At 45.5% G+C, this 20,209-nt stretch overlaps 1 protein-coding gene across 2 annotated transcripts in view; it reads left to right on the top strand.

The window, feature by feature from the left end:
* The window catches only part of cercam (cerebral endothelial cell adhesion molecule), a 118,511-nt gene that overhangs the window by 54,534 nt on the left and 43,768 nt on the right, over positions 1-20,209 (top strand). For both annotated transcript variants that reach the window (XM_072565788.1, XM_072565789.1), the window contains exons 7-8: positions 13,631-13,707; positions 15,585-15,691. In XM_072565788.1, coding sequence (XP_072421889.1) covers positions 13,631-13,707; positions 15,585-15,691 — 184 coding nt within the window. The remainder of the gene's footprint in view (positions 1-13,630; positions 13,708-15,584; positions 15,692-20,209) is intronic.

Here is a 20,209-nt window from a genome sequence, read left to right as displayed (position 1 = left end):
GTTTGTGAGTAGTTTGCGCGAGGTTACAGTGTAGTTTGTGAGTAGTTTCCGCGAGGTTACAGTGTGGTTTGAGAGTAGTTTGAACGAGGGTACAGTGCGGTTTGAGAGTAGTTTGTGCCAGGGTACAGTGTGGTTTGAGAGTAGTTTGCGCGAGGTTACAGTGTGGTTTGAGAGTAGTTTGAGCCAGGGTACAGTGTAGTTTGTGAGTAGTTTGAGCGAGGGTGCAGTGTGGTTTGTGAGTAGTTTGAGCGAGGGTGCAGTGTGGTTTGAGAGTAGTTTGAGACAGGGTACAGTGTGGTTTGTGAGTAGTTTGAGCGAGGGTGCAGTGTGGTTTGTGAGTAGTTTGAGCGAGGGTGCAGTGTGGTTTGAGAGTAGTTTGAGCCAGGGTACAGTGTGGTTTGTGAGTAGTTTGAGCGAGGGTGCAGTGTGGTTTGAGAGTAGTTTGAGCCAGGGTACAGTATAGATTGAGAGTAGTTTGAGCGAGGGTGCAGTGTGGTTTGAGAGTAGTTTGAGCCAGGGTACAGTGTGGTTTGAGAGTTGTTTTAGCCAGGGTACAGTGTGGTTTGAGAGTAGTTTGAGCGAGGGTACAATGTGGTTTGATCATACTTTGAGCCTGTGTACAATGTGGTTTGAGAGTCGTTTTAACGAGGGTACAGTGTAATTTGAGAGTAGTTTGCGCCAGGGTACAGTGTAGTTTGAGAGTAGTTTGAGCGAGGGTACAGTGTGGTTTGAGAGTAGTTTGAACGAGGGTACAGTGTGGTTTGAGAGTAGTTTGAACGAGGGTACAGTGTGGTTGGAGAGTAGTTTAAGCGAGGGTACAATGTGGTTTGAGAGTATTTAAGCCAAGGTACAGTGTGGTTTGTGAGTAGTTTGGACCAGGTTATAGTATAGATTGTGAGTAGTTTGATTGAGGGTACAGTGTGGTTTGTGAGTAGTTTGCGCGAGGGTACAGTGTAGTTTGTGAGTAGTTTGCGCGAGGGTACAGTGTAGTTTGAGAGTAGTTTGAGCCAGGGTACAGTGTGGTTTGAGAGTTGTTTTAGCCAGGGTACAGTGTAGTTTGTGAGTAGTTTGAGCGAGGGTACAATGTGGTTTGATCATACTTTGAGCCTGTGTACAGTGTGGTTTGAGAGTCGTTTTAACGAGGGTACAGTGTAATTTGAGAGTAGTTTGCGCCAGGGTACAGTGTAGTTTGAGAGTAGTTTGAGCGAGGGTACAGTGTGGTTTGAGAGTAGTTTGAACGAGGGTACAGTGTGGTTTGAGAGTAGTTTGAACGAGGGTACAGTGCGGTTGGAGAATATTTTGAGCCAGGGCACAGTGTGGTTTGACAGTAGCTTGAGCCAGGGTACAGGGTGGTTTGAGAGTAGTTTGAGCGAGGGTACAGTGTGGTTTGAGAGTAGTTTGAGCCAAGGTACAGTGCGGTTTGAGAGTAGTTTGAGCGAGGGTACATTGTGGTTTGCGAGTAGTTTGAGCGAGGGTGCAGTGCGGTTTGAGAGTTGTTTGAGCAAGGGTACAGTGTGATTTGAGAGAGGTTTGAGCCTGGGTACTGAGTGGTTTGAGAGTAGTTTGAACGAGGGTACAGTGCTGTTTGAGCGTAGTTTGTGCCAGGGTACAGTGTGGTTGGAGAGTAATTTGAGCCAGGGTACGGTGTGGTTTGAGAGTAGTTTGAGCCAGGGTACAGTGTGGTTTGAGAGTAGTTCGAGCGAGGGTACAGTGTAGTTTGAGAGTAGTTTGAGCCAGAGTACTGTGTGGTTTGAGAGTAGTTTGAGCCAGGGTACAGTGTGGTTTGAGAGTAGTTTGAGCGAGGGTACAGTGTAGTTTGAGAGTAGTTTGAGCCAGGGTACAGTGTAGTTTGAGAGTAGTTTGAGCCAGGGTACAGTGTGGTTTGAGAGTAGTTTGAGCCAGGGTACAGTGTGGTTTGTGAGTAGTTTGAACGAGGGTACAGTGTGGTTTGAGAGTAGTTTAAGCCAAGGTACAGTGTGGTTTGTGAGTAGTTTGGACCAGGTTATAGTATAGATTGAGAGTATTTTGATTGAGGGTACAGTGTGGTTTGTGAGTAGTTTGATCCCGGGTACAGGGTGGTTTCGGACAAGATCAAGCGAGGGTACATGGTGGTTTGTGAGGGGTTTGAGCCAGGGTACAGTGCGGTTTGAGAGTAGTTTGAGCCAGGGTACAGGGTGGTTTGAGAGTAGTTTGATTGAGGGTACAGTGTGGTTTGTGAGTAGTTTGAGCCAGGGTACAGTGTGGTTTAGGAGAAGATCAAGCGAGGGTACATGGTGGTTTGTGAGGGGTTTGAGCCAGGGTACAGTGCGGTTTGAGAGTAGTTTGAGCCAGGGTACAGGGTGGTTTCAGAGTAGTTTGCGCGAGGTTACAGTGTAGTTTGTGAGTGGTTTGAGTGAGGGTGCAGTGCGGTTTGAGAGTAGTTTGAGCGAGGGTGCAGTGCGGTTTGAGAGTCGTTTGAGCGAGGGTACAGTGTGGTTTGAGAGTAGTTAGAGCCAGGGTACACTGTAGTTTGAGAGTAGTTTGAGCCAGGGTACAGTGTAGTTTGAGAGTAGTTTGAGCCAGGGTACAGTGTAGTTTGAGAGTAGTTTGAGCGAGGGTACAGTGTGGTTTGTGAGTAGTTTGAACGAGGGTACAGTGTGGTTTGAGAGTAGTTTAAGCCAAGGTACAGTGTGGTTTGTGAGTAGTTTGGACCAGGTTATAGTATAGTTTGAGAGTAGTTTGATTGAGGGTACAGTGTGGTTTGTGAGTAGTTTGATCCCGGGTACAGGGTGGTTTCGGAGAAGATCAAGCGAGGGTACATGGTGGTGTGTGAGGGGTTTGAGCCAGGGTACAGTGCGGTTTGAGAGTAGTTTGAGCCAGGGTACAGGGTGGTTTCAGAGTAGTTTGCGCAAGGTTACAGTGTAGTTTGTGGGTAGTTTGAAGAAGGGTACAGTGTAGTTTGTGAGTAGTTAGAGCCAGGGTACACTGTAGTTTGAGAGTAATTTGAGCGAGGGTGCAGTGCAGTTTGGGAGGAGTTTGAGCGAGGGTACAGTGTGGTTTGAGAGTAGTTTAAGCGAGGGTACAGTGTGGTTTGAGAGTAGTTAGAGCCAGGGTACAGTGTGGTTTGAGAGTAGTTTGAGCGAGAGTACAGTGTGGTTTGAGAGTAGTTTGCGTGAGGGTACAGTGTAGTTTGTGAGTACTTTGAGCCAGGGTACAGTGTGGTTTGAGAGTAGTTTGAGCGAGGGTACAATGTGGTTTGAGAGTAGTTTTAACGAGGGTACAGTGTAATTTGAGAGTAGTTTGCGCCAGGGTACAGTGTAGTTTGAGAGTAGTTTGAGCGAGGGTACAGTGTGGTTTGAGAGTAGTTTGAACGAGGGTATAGTGTGGTTTGAAAGTAGTTTGAGTGAGGGTACAGTGCGGTTTGAGAGTAGTTTGAACGAGGTTACAGTGTGGTTTGAGAGTAGTTTGAATGAGGGTTCAGTGTAGTTTGAGAGTAGTTTGAGCCAGGGTACTGAGTGGTTTGAGAGTAGTTTGAACGAGGGTACAGTGCGGTTTGAGAGTAGTTTGTGCCAGGGTACAGTGTGGTTGGAGAGTATTTTGAGCCAGGGTACAGTGTGGTTTGAGAGTAGTTTGAGCCAAGGTACAGTGCGGTTTGAGAGTAGTTTGAGCGAGGGTACAGTGTGGTTTGAGAGTAGTTTGAGAGAGGGGACAGTGTGGTTTAAGAGTAGTTTGAGCGCGGGTACAGTGTAGTTTGAGAGTAGTTAGAGCCAGGGTACAGTGTGGTTTGAGAGTAGTTTGCGTGAGGGTACAGCGTAGTTTGTGAGTACTTTGAGCCAGGGTACAGTGTGGTTTGAGAGTTGTTTTAGCCAGGGTACAGTGTAGTTTGTGAGTAGTTTGAGTGAGGGTACAATGTGGTTTGAGAGTAGTTTTAATGAGGGTACAGTGTAATTTGAGAGTAGTTTCACCATAGCAAGAGCCGGGAGAGAGAGAGAGAGAGAGAGAGTGAGAGAGAGAGAGAATGGAAAGAGAGAGAGCCCACCCTCACTCGTGTCATCTTCACTCGATGGTGGTGTAATTTCCAAAAATGCCACTTGCTCTCCCTGCTGCTGCTGGCAAGGTGCTAGGATGGAAAGAATGTCTAAGGAATGTCTATCACTGCCTTCTTTGCAAAAGTATGTCTAAACGTGTTTGAAGCTGTATTGGAAACTTTGATTAACATCATAGAGTTGTTTCAGTGCAGGAGAAAGCTACTCAGTTCATTGTCTGTGCCGACTCTCCAAATGAACAATTCACCTGGTCTCATTCTCTCCATCACCCTGCACCCTGTTCGTTTTCGGATAACAATCTAATTCCCTCCTGAGTGCTTTGATTGAACCTCCTTTCAACACGCTGTCAGGCAGTGTATTCCATCCCGGAACCACTCTGAGGGTCGAAGAGTTTTTGCTCACTTCACTTCCTTGCTCCTGTTACTGATTGTTATGAGGCTGCATTGGCTGACACCAAAGAGGATGTGTGTTATCAGTGAATATGTCTGATAAATAGGCTTATATATATTGACAAATATAAATAAATGAATCTATTTTAATGAAAGAATCTCTCAGATCACAGAAATAAAGTGCAAAAGAAATGACAACTTCCTTTAAATTTTAAAGGTCCTTTCCATATTTAATTACATTTAATACAGTCACCAATAATTAGTCAGGAACACAAATTAAATTTACAATTTTAACAAGCAAGAGTCATTCACAACTAACCTTAAAGGAACCTGTTTGGGAGAGGTCACAGCACAGAAACAGAGAGTGAATATTTTAAACATGGTCTTGCAGAAAGTCTGCAGTAGTGAGCAGAGTGGGTTCTTTGTGTTTTATTGAGATATGTCTCTTGATTAAACTTAAAAATATAATCCATAAGTATTATGTTAGCCTGGAGCAGTGTTTTGTCGGGGAATAAGACAGTGCTAATTTCTGGGTGTGCAGATTGGAAGGAGCAAAAATGTCCTTTAGTAGAGCGATATGCTCTTCTTGTCAAATGTGGGAGTTTAGGGAAAGTTTACCTGTTACTGAGGATTACATCTGCAATAAATGCCATTGGTTGTGAGTCCTATTAGATCGAATGGATTGATTGGAGAGACAGTTAAGGGCAATGAGGAATTTACAAGAGCAAGGGGGTGTAATGGATGGCAGTTGTAGGAAGAGAGGAAAGTTGCAGATACAGTCATTATATATGGGTTAACTCCTGGAAAGGTAAGAGAGGTAGGTAGGTAGTGCAGGAGTCTTCTGTGGCTATCCCCATTTCAAACAAGTATGCTGTTTTGTAAAATGTAGGGGGTGTTGGATTCTTGGGGGAATGTCGCACGAACAGCCAAGTTTCTAGTATTGAGACAGGCTCTAATGCAATGAGGAGTACGTTGGGTTCCAAGAGATCAGTTGTGTCAGGACACTCTCTAGACAGATCTTTCTGTGGCCAGCAGTGCAAAATCAGAATGGTGTGTTGCCCCCCCGGTACCAGGATCAAGGACATCTCAGAGAGAGTGCAGAATGGTCTCAAAGGGGAGAGGGACCAGCAGGAGGTCATTGTACTCATTGGAACCAATGACATAGGAAGGGAAAAGGTTGAGATTCTGAAGAGAGATTACAGAGAGTTAGGCAGGAATTTAAAAAGGAGATCCTTGAGAGTAGTAATGTCTGGGTTACTCACGGTGCTATGAGCTAGTGAGGGCAGGAATAGGAGGATAGAGCAGATGAATGCGTGGTTGAGAAGCTGGTCTATGGGAGAAGAATTCTGGATCATTTCTGGATCATTGGAATTGCTTCTGAGGTAGAAGTGACCTGCACAAGAAGGACGGATTGCACCTGAATTGGAAGGGAACTAATATACTGGTAGGGAGATTTGAGAGAGCAGCTCAGGAGGATTTAAACTAGTAAGGTTGGGGGGTGGGACCCAGCGAGATAGTGAGGAAAGAGATCAACTGGTACATTTAAGAAAAGAAGCGAGTCAAACAGTCAGGGCAGGCAGGAACAAGGTAGGACTAATAAATTAAACTGCATTTATTTCAATGCAAGGGGCCTAACAGGGAAGGCAGATTAACTCAGGACATGGTTAGGAACATGGGACTGGGATATCATAGCAATTACAGAAACATGGCTCAGGGATGGGCAGGACTGGCAGCTTAATGTTCCAGGATACAAATGCTACAAGAAGGATAGAAAGGGAGGCAAGAGAGGAGAGGGAGTGGCATTTTTGATAAGGGATTGCATTACAGCTGTACTGAGGATTGATATTTTTACTGTAGAGAAGAACATGGAAGATATCGAACGTAGGGAAATAGATGGCGACATCTTGAAAAATGTCCACATTACAGAGGAGGAAGTACTGGATGTCTTGAAATGCATAAAAATAGATGAATCCCCAGGACCTGATCAGGTGTACCCTAGAACTCTGTGGAAAGCTAGAGAAGTGATTGCTGGGCCACTTGCTGAGATATTTGTATCATCGATAGTCACAGGTGAGGTGCCGGAAGACTGGAGGTTGGCAAATGTGGTGCCACTGTTTAAGAAGGGTGGTAAGGACAAGCCAGGGAACTATAGACCAGTGATCCTAATGTTGGTGGTGGGCAAGTTGTTGGAGGGAATCCTGAGGGACAGGATGTACATGTATTTGGAAAGGCAAGGACTGATTAGGGATAGTCAACATGGCTTTTTGCATGGGAAATCATGTCTCATAAACTTGATTGAGATTTTTGAAGAAGTAACAAAGAAGATTGATGAGGGCAGAGCAGTAGATGTGATCTATATGGACTTCAGTAAGGTGTTCGACAAGGTTCCCCATGGGAGACTGATGAGCAAGGTTAGATCTCATGGAATACAGGGAGAACTAGCCATTTGGATATAGAACTGGCTCAAAGGTAGAAGACAGAGGGTGGTGGTGGAGGGTTGTATTTCAGACTGGAGGCCTGTGACCAGTGGAGTGCCACAGGGATCAATGCTGGGTCTAGTACTTTTTGTCATTTTTCTAAATGATTTGGATGTGAGCATAAGAGGTGTAGTTAGTAAGTTTGCAGATGACACCAAAATTGGAGGTGTAGTGGACAGTGAAGGTTAACTCAGATTACAACAGGATCATGATTAGATGGGCCAATGGGCTGAGAAGTGACCATTTGATCAAGAAATTTAGATAAATGTGAGGTGTTGCATTTTGGAAAAGCAAATCTTAGCAGGACTTATACATTTAATGGTAAGGTCCTAGGGAGTGTTGCTGAACAAAAAGACCTTGGAGTGCAGGTTCATAGCTCCTTGAAAGTGGAGCCACAGGGAGATAGGATGGTGAAGAAGGCGTTTGGTATGCTTTCCTTTATTGGTCAGAGTATTGAGTACAGGAGTTGGGAGGTCATGTTGCGGCTGTACAAGACATTGGTTAGGCCACCGTTGGAATATTGCGTGCGATTCTGGTCTCCTTCCTATCAGAAATATGTTGTGAAACTTGAAAGGGTTCAGAAAAGATTTACAAGGATGTTGCCAGGGTTGGAGGATTTGAACAATAGGGAGAGGTTGAACAGGCTGGGGCTGTTTTCCCTGGACCGTCGGAGGCTGAGGGGTGACCTTATGGATGTTTACAAAATTATGAGGGGCATGGATAGGATAAATAGACAAAGCTATGCTAAATTGTCCAAAGTGTTCAAGGATGAATGGGTTAGGTGCATGAGTCAGGGGTAAATGTGGGCAAATGGGTCTGGGTGGGATAGTCTTTGGAGGGTCGGTGTGGACTTGTTGGGCTGTAGGGAATCTAATTCTTAATGCGTTGGAATGGTGTTGCTGTTACTTTTGAGCAGGTGAATGAGGCAAAAGGATGAGAGGTTCATACGCTTAGCTGGCTCTGTCCCCAGCTTCACTCATTCAAAACCCGAATGCGTTTCTGTCACCCACAGGCTACTGTAAGGAGACCTGGTGTGTCTGGAGGAGGAAAGGGAGTGTGCGGTGGGAGGTGGAGCATCCAGTGTATATTCACCTAATGTGCAGTACGTCTGCTGGAGAATGAGATGTTACATCGACCCAACTCAGTCGTAGTGTTCCCCTCACTGTGGCATGGCTTATAAGCACCCTATCTCAAAGCAGCAAGGTGCGCGGTAGCAGAGGAGTGACAGACCTGAGCTTGAGTCAGCACCTTCAGAGGAAGAAGCGAGATATTTAGATGGAAGAGGAACAATGCTGAATGGACAGTCTCCCTCTGCACTGCACTGTAACCTGTCAGTAATACGCTGTTTTGGTTGGGTTTGTGTTTCTTGGGCAAAGACATATCTCTCTCTCCCTCTCTCTCTCTCTCTCTCTCTCTCTGTGTAAGAAAACCAACTCCAAACTAAAGAAAAGTGAGGTAGTATGTATCTGAAATAAATGCAGAGCTTGCTGGAGGAACTCAGGTCTGGCAGCATCTGTGGACAGGGAAACAATGTTCACCTTTCGAATCCAGAATGTCTCTTCAGACCAGGCAAAAACGATTCTTGCAGTAGCTCCTTATGACAAGATACTTTTGTGATTTTAGCATTTTATGTTGCTGTGTATTAGTAAGATTCCTGATTACACTTCAGTGGTTACACAGTCAGCTGGAGATTGGGTGGATCTCTTGATGGTTTCCTCCTTTGTCTGATATCTTGTGCAATAATCTCAGAATTAAGGAGTACTAATTTAAGGCTGAGATAAGGAGGAATTTCTTCGCTGAGGATTGTGAGCCTTTGGAACTCTTTGCCACAGAGAGCTGTGGGGGCAGAGTCCTTGTGTATGTTTAAGGCTGAGATATACAGATTCTTGATCAGTCGGGGAATCGATGGTTGCAGGGAAAGTGGCTGTGAGGAAAGTCGGATCCACCATAATCCTATTAAATAGTGGAGTAGGGTTGAGGGGTCGAACGATCTCCTTCTGTTCCTCTTTCTTATGGTCTTGTGGTCTCAGTGACTCTGACTTCGTGAGGAGGCTGTGAATCTAACCAGCTCGTACCCACTACCTGTGCTCACCTCTCACTATCTCACCACACTCTCCACTCCCCTTTATCGATAGATTCCCATACCCCCACATCCAGTCCTGAAGAAAGGTTATATCCAAAAACATTGACTTCTCCACCTCCCGACGCTGCCTGGAATGCTGTGTTCTTCCGGCCTCATGTTTTGTCTACTTTGGATTCCAGCATCTGCAGTTTGTATGTCTCTACAATGTAACTGTTATAGGACAGGTGATAAGGAGAGATTAGATTACCTACACAGTGTGGAAACAGGCCCTTCGGCCCAACGAGTCCAGACCAACCCTCTGAAGAGTAACCCAAACTCATTACCCTCTGACTAATGTATCCAGTACTATGGGCAATTTAGCATGGCCAATTCACCTGACCTGCACATCTTTGTGACTGTGGGAGGAAACCGGAGGGAACCCACGCAGACACGGGGAGAATGTGCAAACTCCCCACAGAAAGTCGCCCGAGGCTAGAATTGAACCTGGGTCCCTGGCGCTGTGAGGCAGCAGTGCGAACCACTGAGCCACCGTGCCGCCCTAAAGAGGATTGGAGTCTGGGAGAATATGGTGAAGACAATGCTGAAGCTCACTGTCCCGAAACAAGCCTAGGGAAAAGAAACACACACACACACACACACACACACACACACACACACACACACACACACACACACACACACACACACACACACACACGGTGGGAAAAGCTCGTGATCGTCCCAGCCTCTAAATACAGCGATGTGTTCCTGACAGCCCACCTCCTCTCAAAGAGAACTTGTATCTCATTATTTCTCCTTTTTCATTTCTCTTTTGAGCAACTCACCACTTTCTTCAGCAAAGGTGAACCAGGTCTGTGCCAACTTCACCTCCTGGTATGCCACCTTAAAGACACATCATTCAGGGTTGCTGGCTTCTCTCTCCAGCTGGTTCTGTGGGAGTTGACCCAGGGGCCTCTGTGTTGATACAAGTGACTATATCCATATATATACACGGCACCTAGAGGGAATCCTGAATTAGGACTGTCAAATTAAAATCTCGATTTGTCTGAGTTAAATGTCCGTCTTAAGGGACCCAAGCTAGGATGATTAATATTGGCCACAAATGTTGTCAATAAACTAAATGCTTTCTGATGAAAGGTGCAACAAACCAGCTAATGATGTACAATATATTATAGATTGTACACTTAAAAGTATATCAGGTTGTGTGAAGACTTCTTATAAAATCAGGCAAAGAGTAATCTAAAAATTGCAGTGTCATTGGTCAATTATTTTTTCAGCACATTTGTTGATCAACAAATTAATGGTTGTGTTATAACTGTGGAGGGTGGTCCATGTATGGAATGAGCTGCCAGAGGAAGTGGTGGAGGCTGGTACAATTGCAACATTTAAAAGACATGGGATGGGTATATCAATAGGACGGGTTCCGAGGGATATGGGCCAAATGCTGTCAAATGGGGCTAGGTCAGCTCGACGTGGATGAGTTGGACCTAAGGGTCTGTTTCCATGCTGTATAATTCTATGAAAGAGACCTTGTCACTAAGCTTAGAGATAGCACAAAGTGAGAAGTTGATTGAATGTTCTTGGGATGTAGGCATTGTTGGCTGGGTCAGTACTTATTGGCCAGCCCCAGTGCCCACCTAGAAGGTGGCGTTGGATCTTCTTGAGTTGCTACTGTCTATGTGGATTTCGTGGTCTGACGTGACTGTGTGGCTGTTTGGGCCATTTCAAAGGGCAGCTAAAAGTCAGTCATTGTCTAGACCAGAAGACTTCTCCCTCCCTGCAGGAGATCATTGAAGCAGATGTGATGCCACAACATTCCAGTTGTTTCATGATTTGTATTCATGAGACTAACATTTTAGATTTAGTAATTATTCGAATGTTGGCTTTCCAGCTGATAAGATGGGATTTCAACTCATACCTGCAGACCATTAGTCTGACCGTCTGGGTGGCTGGTTGAGTCACAGAACCATTACACTATAATCTTCACTGATATGAGCCACAGATAGCAATTTGTTGGGACCACAACTGTTTACAATTTACATAGAATTGGAGACCAAGTGTATTATGTCAAAGTTTGCAGATGACACTAGGATGACTGGTAGAGCAAAGTGTGCAGAGGACACGAAAGTCTGTAGAGGGATGTTGATGGATTTATGAATGAGCAAGGGTTTGGCAGATGGAGTACAATGTTGGTAAATGTGAGGTAGGAATAACAGCAAACTGGAATATTATATGAATGGTGAAGGATTACAGGAAACTGATGTGCACAGGGAGCTGGATGTCCTTCTGCATAAATCACAAAAAGTTGGTTGCACGTGCAGCAGCTAATTAAGAAGGCAAATGGAATATTGTCCTCCATTGCTAGAGGGATGGAGTTTAAAAACAAGGTGGTTATGTTGCAGTTGTATAGGGTACTGGAGAGGTCACACCTGGAGTACTGTGTGCAGTTTTGGTCCCCTTACTTGAGAGAGGGTGTACTGGCTCTGGAGGGGGTGCAGAGGAGGTTCACTCGGTTGATTCCAGAGTTGAGAGGAGACTGAATAGACTGGGATTATGTTCATTGGACTTTAGAATTGGGGTTGTGGATCTTATAGAAACATGTAAAATTATGAAGGGAATAGATAAGATAAAAACAAAGGAGTTCGTTCCACTGACAGGTGAAACTAGAACTCGAGGGCATAGCCTCCAAATAACGGGGAGCAGACTTGGGACTGAGTTGAGGAGGAACTTCTTCACCCAAAGGGTTGTGAATCTGTGTAATTCCCTGCTCAGTGAAGCAGTTGAGGCTACTGCGTTGGATGTTTTTAAGGCAAAGGTCGATTTTAGAACAGTAAAGGAATTGAGGGTTACGGTGAGTGGGTGGGTAAGTGGAGCTGAGTCCACGAATGGATTTTATTGAATGGCGGAGCAGGCTCCATGGAGCAGATGGCCTTCTGTTCCTTATGTTCTTAAGTTGTGTTTGTAAGGCACCTCAATCAGAGCAAAATGTCTCAATGCTCTTCGTACGAATGTCAGATGAGATGAGGGCTCTTCTTGCCTTTACAGTCAGGCTTCGTGGGATCAGTTAGGCCCATTGAGCTACATAGCAACTGAGAAACTAGATCCTGGCATAAATCTCGTCCAGTGTCAATAGCTGAGCCCTTCACAAGCTACGTTCTTTTGGGAAGGAATCACAAACTCTTCAATGGAGATCTGTGGAAGACAATCTACCAGAGCAAGTTTAGATGTTGATCAGTTTCTTTGGGGTGCTGAGTGATACATGGATGACTAATCTAGAAACAATATGCACCCACTTCACATGTACAGAAAATAACAGAGAGCTAGAACAGTCTGCAGACAGGTAAAAGCAAAGTAATGCAGATGCTGGAGACCTGAAATAAAACACAGAGAATACTGGAGAAACTCAGCAGTTCTGGCAGCATGTATGAGTAGAGAAACAGAGTTAACATTTTAAGTCTAACATGACTCTCCTTTGGACCAGCAGATGGGAATTTGACTTTAACCATTCCATCAAATTACTAAATAATGTACTGATTATCTCCTTACACACAGCGTAAGAGAACAATTTCCGATGTTCACAATATATTGTTGAATTTTAAGTGATATGATCTTACTCAAAGAGTACTATAAAAAACACTCAGTAGATATTAGTAAATATAAGCATTGTGTGCACTTTTTAATGAGAATTATAATGCAACAATATATACACTTGACCATATTCTATAGCAATTAATGCAGATTATTCAATGCAACTAGTAGAGATTGGATAGACAGTATCCATCTGATAGATTATATAATGGTATGTTTTGTACTTATGGAAAGTTGAAGTAAATCTTCGTCAAAGAGTACATAACTATTCACACAGGGCCCTGTTCTTTGTAGGTAAGAGGTGTTTTTCCTATATTGCACCTTTGCAAACGCAGCCAATCTCAGCTGCATTATCTTTGACAATGCCCTGACCAATCAGAGAGTCTACCTGCGTGGTCTGAGTTTTTACGTGGAGGTGCCAGTATCGGACTGGGGTGGACAAAGTCAGAAGTCACACGACGCCGGGTTATAGTCAAACAGGTTTATCTGTAATTACAAACTTTTGGAGCGCTGCTCCTTTGTCAGCACTTCACCTGATAAAGGGGCAATGCTCCAAAAGCTTGTGATTTCAGATAAACCTGTTGGACTGTAACTGGTGTCATGTGACTTGATCTGAATCAATCAGCTAAGATTGACGGTTAACAGTCCCTGCTGTATTTCCAATGTCAACCATAGTCCAATCAATCAGTCCCCTTTTCATGCTATATAAATTGTTGTTCCCTTTCTAAGTTTAGTTTGATGCGGCCCAGCCCCGATGAAAATAGGGCAAAAAAGTTTGACTTTGTATCTCTTTTTAACATTAATTCCTGTACTTTAAACTTCTCATTGACCAACACGGATCCCTGTTTCCTGTCCATTGGGAACTGTTAAAATAAATCCCAGTGCACCCAAGTCGTCCAAGTACTCTTCACTTACCTCTGATCATTGAGAAAGTAATGTTTAAAAAATCGATATTCCAAACATATGACCGGGTTTATCTGAACCCAGTTTATTCATTCACTTTGCAAAGGCACTTCAACTTGTTGACATTGCTGTAATATCAGCCAGATCTTTTCTTTCCTCTTGCAGTTGATGGACCTCCAATGTACCCATCGCGATACACCTATCTCCCACCAAAGTATCCGGATAAAATGATATTTGATGAAGTAAGTACCATCCAGATACGATGGGGTCTCTCCATGTTTGGAATTAGATGCAGCACACTTAAACAAACAGAAAGTACTGGGGAAACTCAGCAGGTCTGGTAGGATCTGTGGAGGGAAATGGAGTTAACATTTCAAGTCTAATATGACTCTTCTTCGGTTGTTCTGAAGCATTTTTGGTTTAGATGTCTAGCAGCCACAGTATTTTGCTTTTATTTTACTTACCTGCTTATCCTGCCCACTGTTCCTCCCCCTGGTGTTTCCCTCTTGGGTTGGTGGGATTGGAATGGTTTGGTCTCACACCCAGAGCTCTCGGTTGTTTTGGTTGACAGTACTACTACAACAGACACCGGTATCAGCTCCACTTCTAACTCTCGACTCCCATGTGCTTACACTGAGTTCATCTTCCTCACTTCTTCCCTGCTCCCTAATCCTGCTGTTGCTGTATTCATGAAGAATCTCTTTCTTAACCACTGTCTCTCAATGCCACCTCCCCACCAGCCCACTCTCAAAAAAGTCTTCTTGGAAACCCCCTTTTGGGTGTGCTTTTTGCCACTTCCTTGATTATTCATTCCATCTTGCTGCTCCATGTGGCTCAGTGGTTAGCACTGCTGCCTCTCTGCACCAGGGCCCTGGGTTCGATTCCAGCCTCGGGCGACTGTCTGTGTGGTAAAAACAAGGACTGCAGATGCTGGAAACCAGATTCTGGATTAGAGCGGTGCTGGAAAAGCCCAGCAGTTCAGGCAGCATCCCGAGGAGCAGGAAAATCGACATTTTGGGCAAAAGCCCTTCATCAGGAATGTGTGGAGTATGTACATTCTCCCTGTGTCTGCATGGGTTTCCTCCGGGTGCTCTGGTTTCCTACCACAATCCAAAGATGTGCAGGTTAGGTGAATTGGCAATGCTAAATTGCCCATAGTGTTAGGCGCAATAGTCAGTGGTATTATATATATATATATAGGGTAGGGGAATGGGTCTGGGTGGGTTACTCTTCAGAGCGTCAGTGTGGACTTGTTGGGCCGAAGGGCCTGTTTCCATACTGTAGGGAATCTAATCATGTCAGTCTCTCTGTTAGTGAAGCATTTTTGGGGCATGTAGACAACATGTGAGTGCAACCATGGATGTTTCCCATGCACTGGCAATGTTGACTGGTTGACCAACATTGACTGATTGTGTTACATGTTCCATTTCCTTGCTGTAGCCTCTGTGTTCCCATGAACGTCGAATCAGTTAGCTGCAGTGATTAGGAGTGTCACGCTTATTGGTGCTAATAGTGTACGTTCAGTTCTTGCACTGGCCATGTTAGTTCTTGGATGAAGCCTCTCCTTCTTGCCCACTCTGTGATTACAACCTTCCGACATGGAGGGTGCTGCTATGAGGGTGTTCTTTCCAAGTTCAGGTTAACCTTTAGAATGGCGGAGCAGGTTCAAGGGGCAGAATGGCCTCTTCCTGTTCTTATTTCTTATGGTCTTAAGGTCTTGCTGCCCATAAATCATTTCTCCCTGGACCAATGGATTCATTATCTGCTGAAATAATCATTAATATTATACTAATACATCAGAGAAATACAATTATTGGACAGTAACCAGAAAATATAATCCAGACAATCTCTGCCTCTGTTTATCCTCTTTCTTTCTCTTGGCCTTTTCGTTTCACAATTCTTTCCGCCTACTTCCGATTAAAGTTTGAAATTGTTCCTTGTTGCCGCTGCCTCCTGCCGCTCCGTTTGGAGGTAAGACATTTCGAAAATCTGAGTTTTCTTTTGTGGAAACCTATCTGTAAAAGTTGGGCCGTGTGGGGCTGTAGCTTTGTAAGGTTTTAGCCCGTGCAATGCATAAAGCAAGCTCACTTTTTTTTTTCGTTTCCTTTTTTTTTTGCAGGTTTTCCTCATAAACCTCAAACGACGTCCAGAAAGACGGAAGAGAATGCTTCAGGCATTGTATGAGCAGGAGATTGACTGCAAAGTAGTAGATGCTGTAGATGGGAGGTCAGTTGGCTCTATTGGGGACAGAAGAGTATTGATTATCAACTCAGCAAATCAATAGACAGTGTACAAGTGGATTACATGGAGGAGGTGATGGAATGTCAGTGGCCTAGTAATCTAGAGCCCAGGTTCATGGTCTGTGGGCATAGACTCAAATCCCAATATTGGTACTTTGTGACATTTTGAATTCAGTGAAATCTGGAGTTAAAAGCCAGTCTAATGGTGACCCCATATTGATCGTCATACAAAACCATCTGGTCCATGAGTGTCCTTGGGGGAAGGAAACTGCCATCCTCACCTGGTCTGGCCTACACGTGACTCCAGACTCAAAGCAATGTGGCCGACTCTTCACTACCCTCTGAAATGGGCTAAAGAGCCAGTCAGTTCGAAGGCAACTCAAGATGGGGGGGGCGACACACTCTGGCCTTGCCAATGTTACCCACTGAGAATAGAGAGAATATTCCAAGGTCGCAATCTGCGTGCTGTGGGGATTCGGAGGAAGATTTAAATCATGGAAGTGTTATTCACTGACTAGCAGAGAGTTTTCAGTGCCCCATCTAAAGTTTCCTCCAAACTTATACAACCAGAAAATAAAGATTTACTACTGAAATAACGGCACAGAGGCTGGAATCCCGTCACCAAGTCACCCTTTATTTACATGTGCACAGAGCCAGTCCCTAGAGTGAGGGGATTCTCTGAATCTCCTGTCAGCCAGGCCTCCCTGATGTGTAATCAAGGACCTCTTAGTCAATGACATCTGCTTGGCCCTCGTTCATATCACTACAGCTACTCATTTATCTCACTACTGTTTTATGAGATCTTCCTGTGAGCTGCGTTTTCCCACATTTCAACAGTGGAAATGCACAAATGTAAATCACTGTCTAAGGGATATAATGCGCCTAATTTTAAATCCCTCACCTGCATAGAGTTCAATCTGAGCCCGAGGTATGGATGCGAGTTCCTTCTTGTGTGATTGATTTATGCAGGCCCTGATGGGGCAAGGTTTGATTTTTGGATCCCTGTTGAGTCATTATTTAGGTCCAGTAGCCTGGAGACTCGCCTCCTTGAAGCTAGACCCTTGGTGATTATTCCCAGTGAAGTGCTGTGATCTCTGTTAGTGTGTAGATTCAGACCTGGGGTCTACCTCAGCTGGGATGGGAATTGGTTCCCGTGCTGCAGGTCTTAGTCTGATGCACACTCTAGCCATTGGACCCCCCCTCCCCGAGAGTGTAAAAACTTCAAGGATAGTTTCTGCTTTGGCTACACAGTTGGGCATAGGCTTTGGGCAAGGACACTTTGGATTTTCAAAACCTCTTCCAGGCATAGACGAAGGGCACAAGAAAATAAGCAGGATATTGAGAAGAAATACCTTGTCTGGTTAGAAGTGGAAGTAAAACTAACTCTTTTCCCTACAGAGTTAAACATAGACAATAGAAGCAGGATCAGGCCATTGGGCTGTTTCAACTGCTTCACCATTCAATATGATTGTGGCTGATCTACCAACTCAGTCCCCTGGGCCTGTTTCCTCCACATACCCTTTCATCCCTTTAGCCCTAAGAATTCTATCTTAACGCCTTCTTGAAAACAAGCAATGTTTTGGCCTCAGTTGCTTTCTTTGGCAGGGGATTCCACCAGCTCCCAACTCTCTGGGTGAGGACATTTCTAAGAAGAATCCTATTGTACTGGAAGCTATTTCTCACCCCACAGACGTTGCCAGACCTGCTGAGTTTCTCCTTCATTCTCTGGTTTTATTTCACCCCCTGAATCTCTCGCTTGATGTCCTCTACACCCTGCCCAGCACTAACCCTTTTAATCTACTTGGTCCTTAATCAAGTGCCCAGATGAAATATAAAACCAAGGGTTTGGCGTGGGCTGAATGGATCTGTGCCCACGCTGAGGATGGTAATGAATGAAATCTGCAGCTAATTGGGAAAAAGCGGCTGCAACTTTTAACAAGTTGCCAAATGAAAAATGAGCCAGTTGGGGATTTAAAAGAAGCCTGTTGAATTTTCTGTGGCTCAACAAGTAATATGTTTGTTTCATTTATTTGATATTACTAAAGACAGATAATGGATAATGACTGTGTTGTGCAGAGAGTAAATTTCAGTTAACATGATGAAGCAATGAAGTTTGACTCGATTTGTTTTGTTCTGCCAATTCTCTCACCGCCTTAGCAGGAGACACAGACTGAATGCAGGGGTAATGTTCATAAAAATGCCAGGCATAGAAGTGATTGCTCCTTGGCCAGCTTTTCCACTGTGGGGAGCATCACAACCTTGCCAGATTCTGTCCTCACTGAATGCAGGAACACACATGCAATTCTCAATCACTGCTGGATAATTGGAAACATAGCTCTTCACTGATTGTTACCAAATTTCTAGCCCAGGGACCATTGAGTTCAGCTGTAATGCTGAAGGTTTTGTTTTATGCGTCCACGGGATGGGTCATTGGTCGGACCAACATTGATTCAAGATTAGAGTGGTGCTGGAAAAGCACAGCAGGTCAGGCAGCATCTGAGGAGCAGGAAAATCGATGTTTCAGGCAAAAGCCCTTCATCAGGAATAGGGCCAACATTGATTGCCCATCCCTAATTGTAAGTTTAAAGAAAGAGTGAGTTCCAGGGTCACTTACAAGGAGAGACTCCTGTCTTCCTGAACTCTGCTGTTCATTGAGCTTCATCAGTGAGTGAAAAGCACAGACTGTCTTTTCCAGTTAATATGGTCCGAGGCCCCTTTGACCATCAAGGGTACACTTGGAAATCTTCTCATCTAAAACGTTTCTCTCTGTTATTCCACTTTGGATTTTAGTTTTGGTCACCATTGAATAGATGAAAGGCTGTCATGGAGCAATTTTTGGTCCCTCAGCGAATTGAGGGATACAGAGAGAGCCAGGAAGGTGCAGTTGAGGTGGAAGTTCAGCCAGGATTGCTCTGAATGGTGGAGCAGGCTCAAAGGGGCCAAATGGTATATTCAATTTCTTATGTTTGTATGCTCCCCTCTCCAAACAGTTTACAGCTCAGCTCCTGTTGCAAGCTGAGACAGTAACTGTAGACTGCCTGCAGTTGGTTTATTACACAGATCTCAGAAACACAGTATATCTTTAAGATAGATGGGAACAATTATGACAATGAAATGCTGCCATCTAAGAAGTTTCCATCTTACTCTTAGTATATTCAGTCAGTGCTTAGTCTGTTAATGAGCAGACAGCCAGTCAGTCATCCACATAATGTGGCAGTCATTGAAGTGAATGTAGTACCCACACTATACCATATATGTAAGTGTGAGATGAATGAATAAATGAACTAGCTTTATTGTCTCTCACTGAGTACAGTGAAAACTTCATACGTCACCACTTACAGTGCCCTGTTAGGTACAAAGGTACCTAGGTACACCTGCTTTAGTTACAAGATCTTAGAAAATGGAGAAATAAAAGTCCAGAACAGTGGTCTTCCAACTCAGACCATGCTGGCACCTAGCCTCCATCCTGCACCAGGCCCAGCCTCTAGACCGCACTCAGCCTGGCTCCAGTCCGCAACAGGCCCTCGCTCCAGTCCGCCTCAGGCCCCGCCTCCAGTCCACATCGTGCCCGGCCTCCAGTCCACACTGGGCCCGGCCTCCAGTCCGCCTCAGGCCCCGTCTCCAGTCCACACTGGGCCCAGCCTCCAGGCCACCTCAGGCCCCGCCTCCAGTCCGCCTCAGGCCCCGCCTCCAGTCCACACTGGGCCCGGCCTCCAGTCTGCATCAGGCACGGCCTCCAGTCCACACTGGGCCCGGCCTCCTGTCTGCACTGTGCCTCAACTCCAGTCCACACCATGCTCCAGCCTCTAGTCTGCACCGGGCCCAGCCTGTAGTCTGCACCGGGCCCGGCCTGTAGTCTGCACCGGGCCCGGCCTGTAGTCTGCACCGGGCCCGGCCTCTAGTCCGCACCGGACCCGGCCTCCAGTCCGCACCGGGCCCCGACTCCAGTCCACACCGGGCCCCGACTCCAGTCCACACCGGGCCCAGTCTCTAGTCCATACTGTGCCTCGGCCTCCAGTCCACACTATGCCCCACCTCTAGTACACACCGTGCCCCAACTCCAGTACACACCGTGCCCCAACTCCAGTACACACCGTGCCCCAGCTCCCGTTCACATCCGACCCTGGGTCCAGTTCACACTCAGCTTGGCTCCAGTACACACCAGGCCCCGGCCATGGTAGCACAAGTTATATAAAGCTAGCTGCAGTGCCTCTTTCTCTGTACCTGGACAGGTGCGTGAACATGGTGGGTGGCACGGTGGCACAGTGGTTAGCACTGCTGCCTCACAGCGCCAGAGACCCGGGTTCAATTCCCGCCTCAGGCGACTGACTGTGTGGAGTTTGCATGTTCTCCCGGTGTCTGCGTGGGTTTCCTCTGGGTGCTCCGGTTTCCTCCCGATGTGCAGGTCAGGTGAATTGGCCATGCTAAATTGCCCGTAGTGTTAGGTAAGGGGTAAATGTAGGGGAATGGGTGGGTTGTGCTTCGGCGGGTCGGTGTGGACTTG

Source organism: Chiloscyllium punctatum, chromosome 49 (assembly GCF_047496795.1).
Source record: "Chiloscyllium punctatum isolate Juve2018m chromosome 49, sChiPun1.3, whole genome shotgun sequence".
NCBI classification, from domain to species: Eukaryota; Metazoa; Chordata; class Chondrichthyes; order Orectolobiformes; family Hemiscylliidae; genus Chiloscyllium; species Chiloscyllium punctatum.
This window is presented reverse-complemented; position numbering and strand designations above follow the sequence as displayed.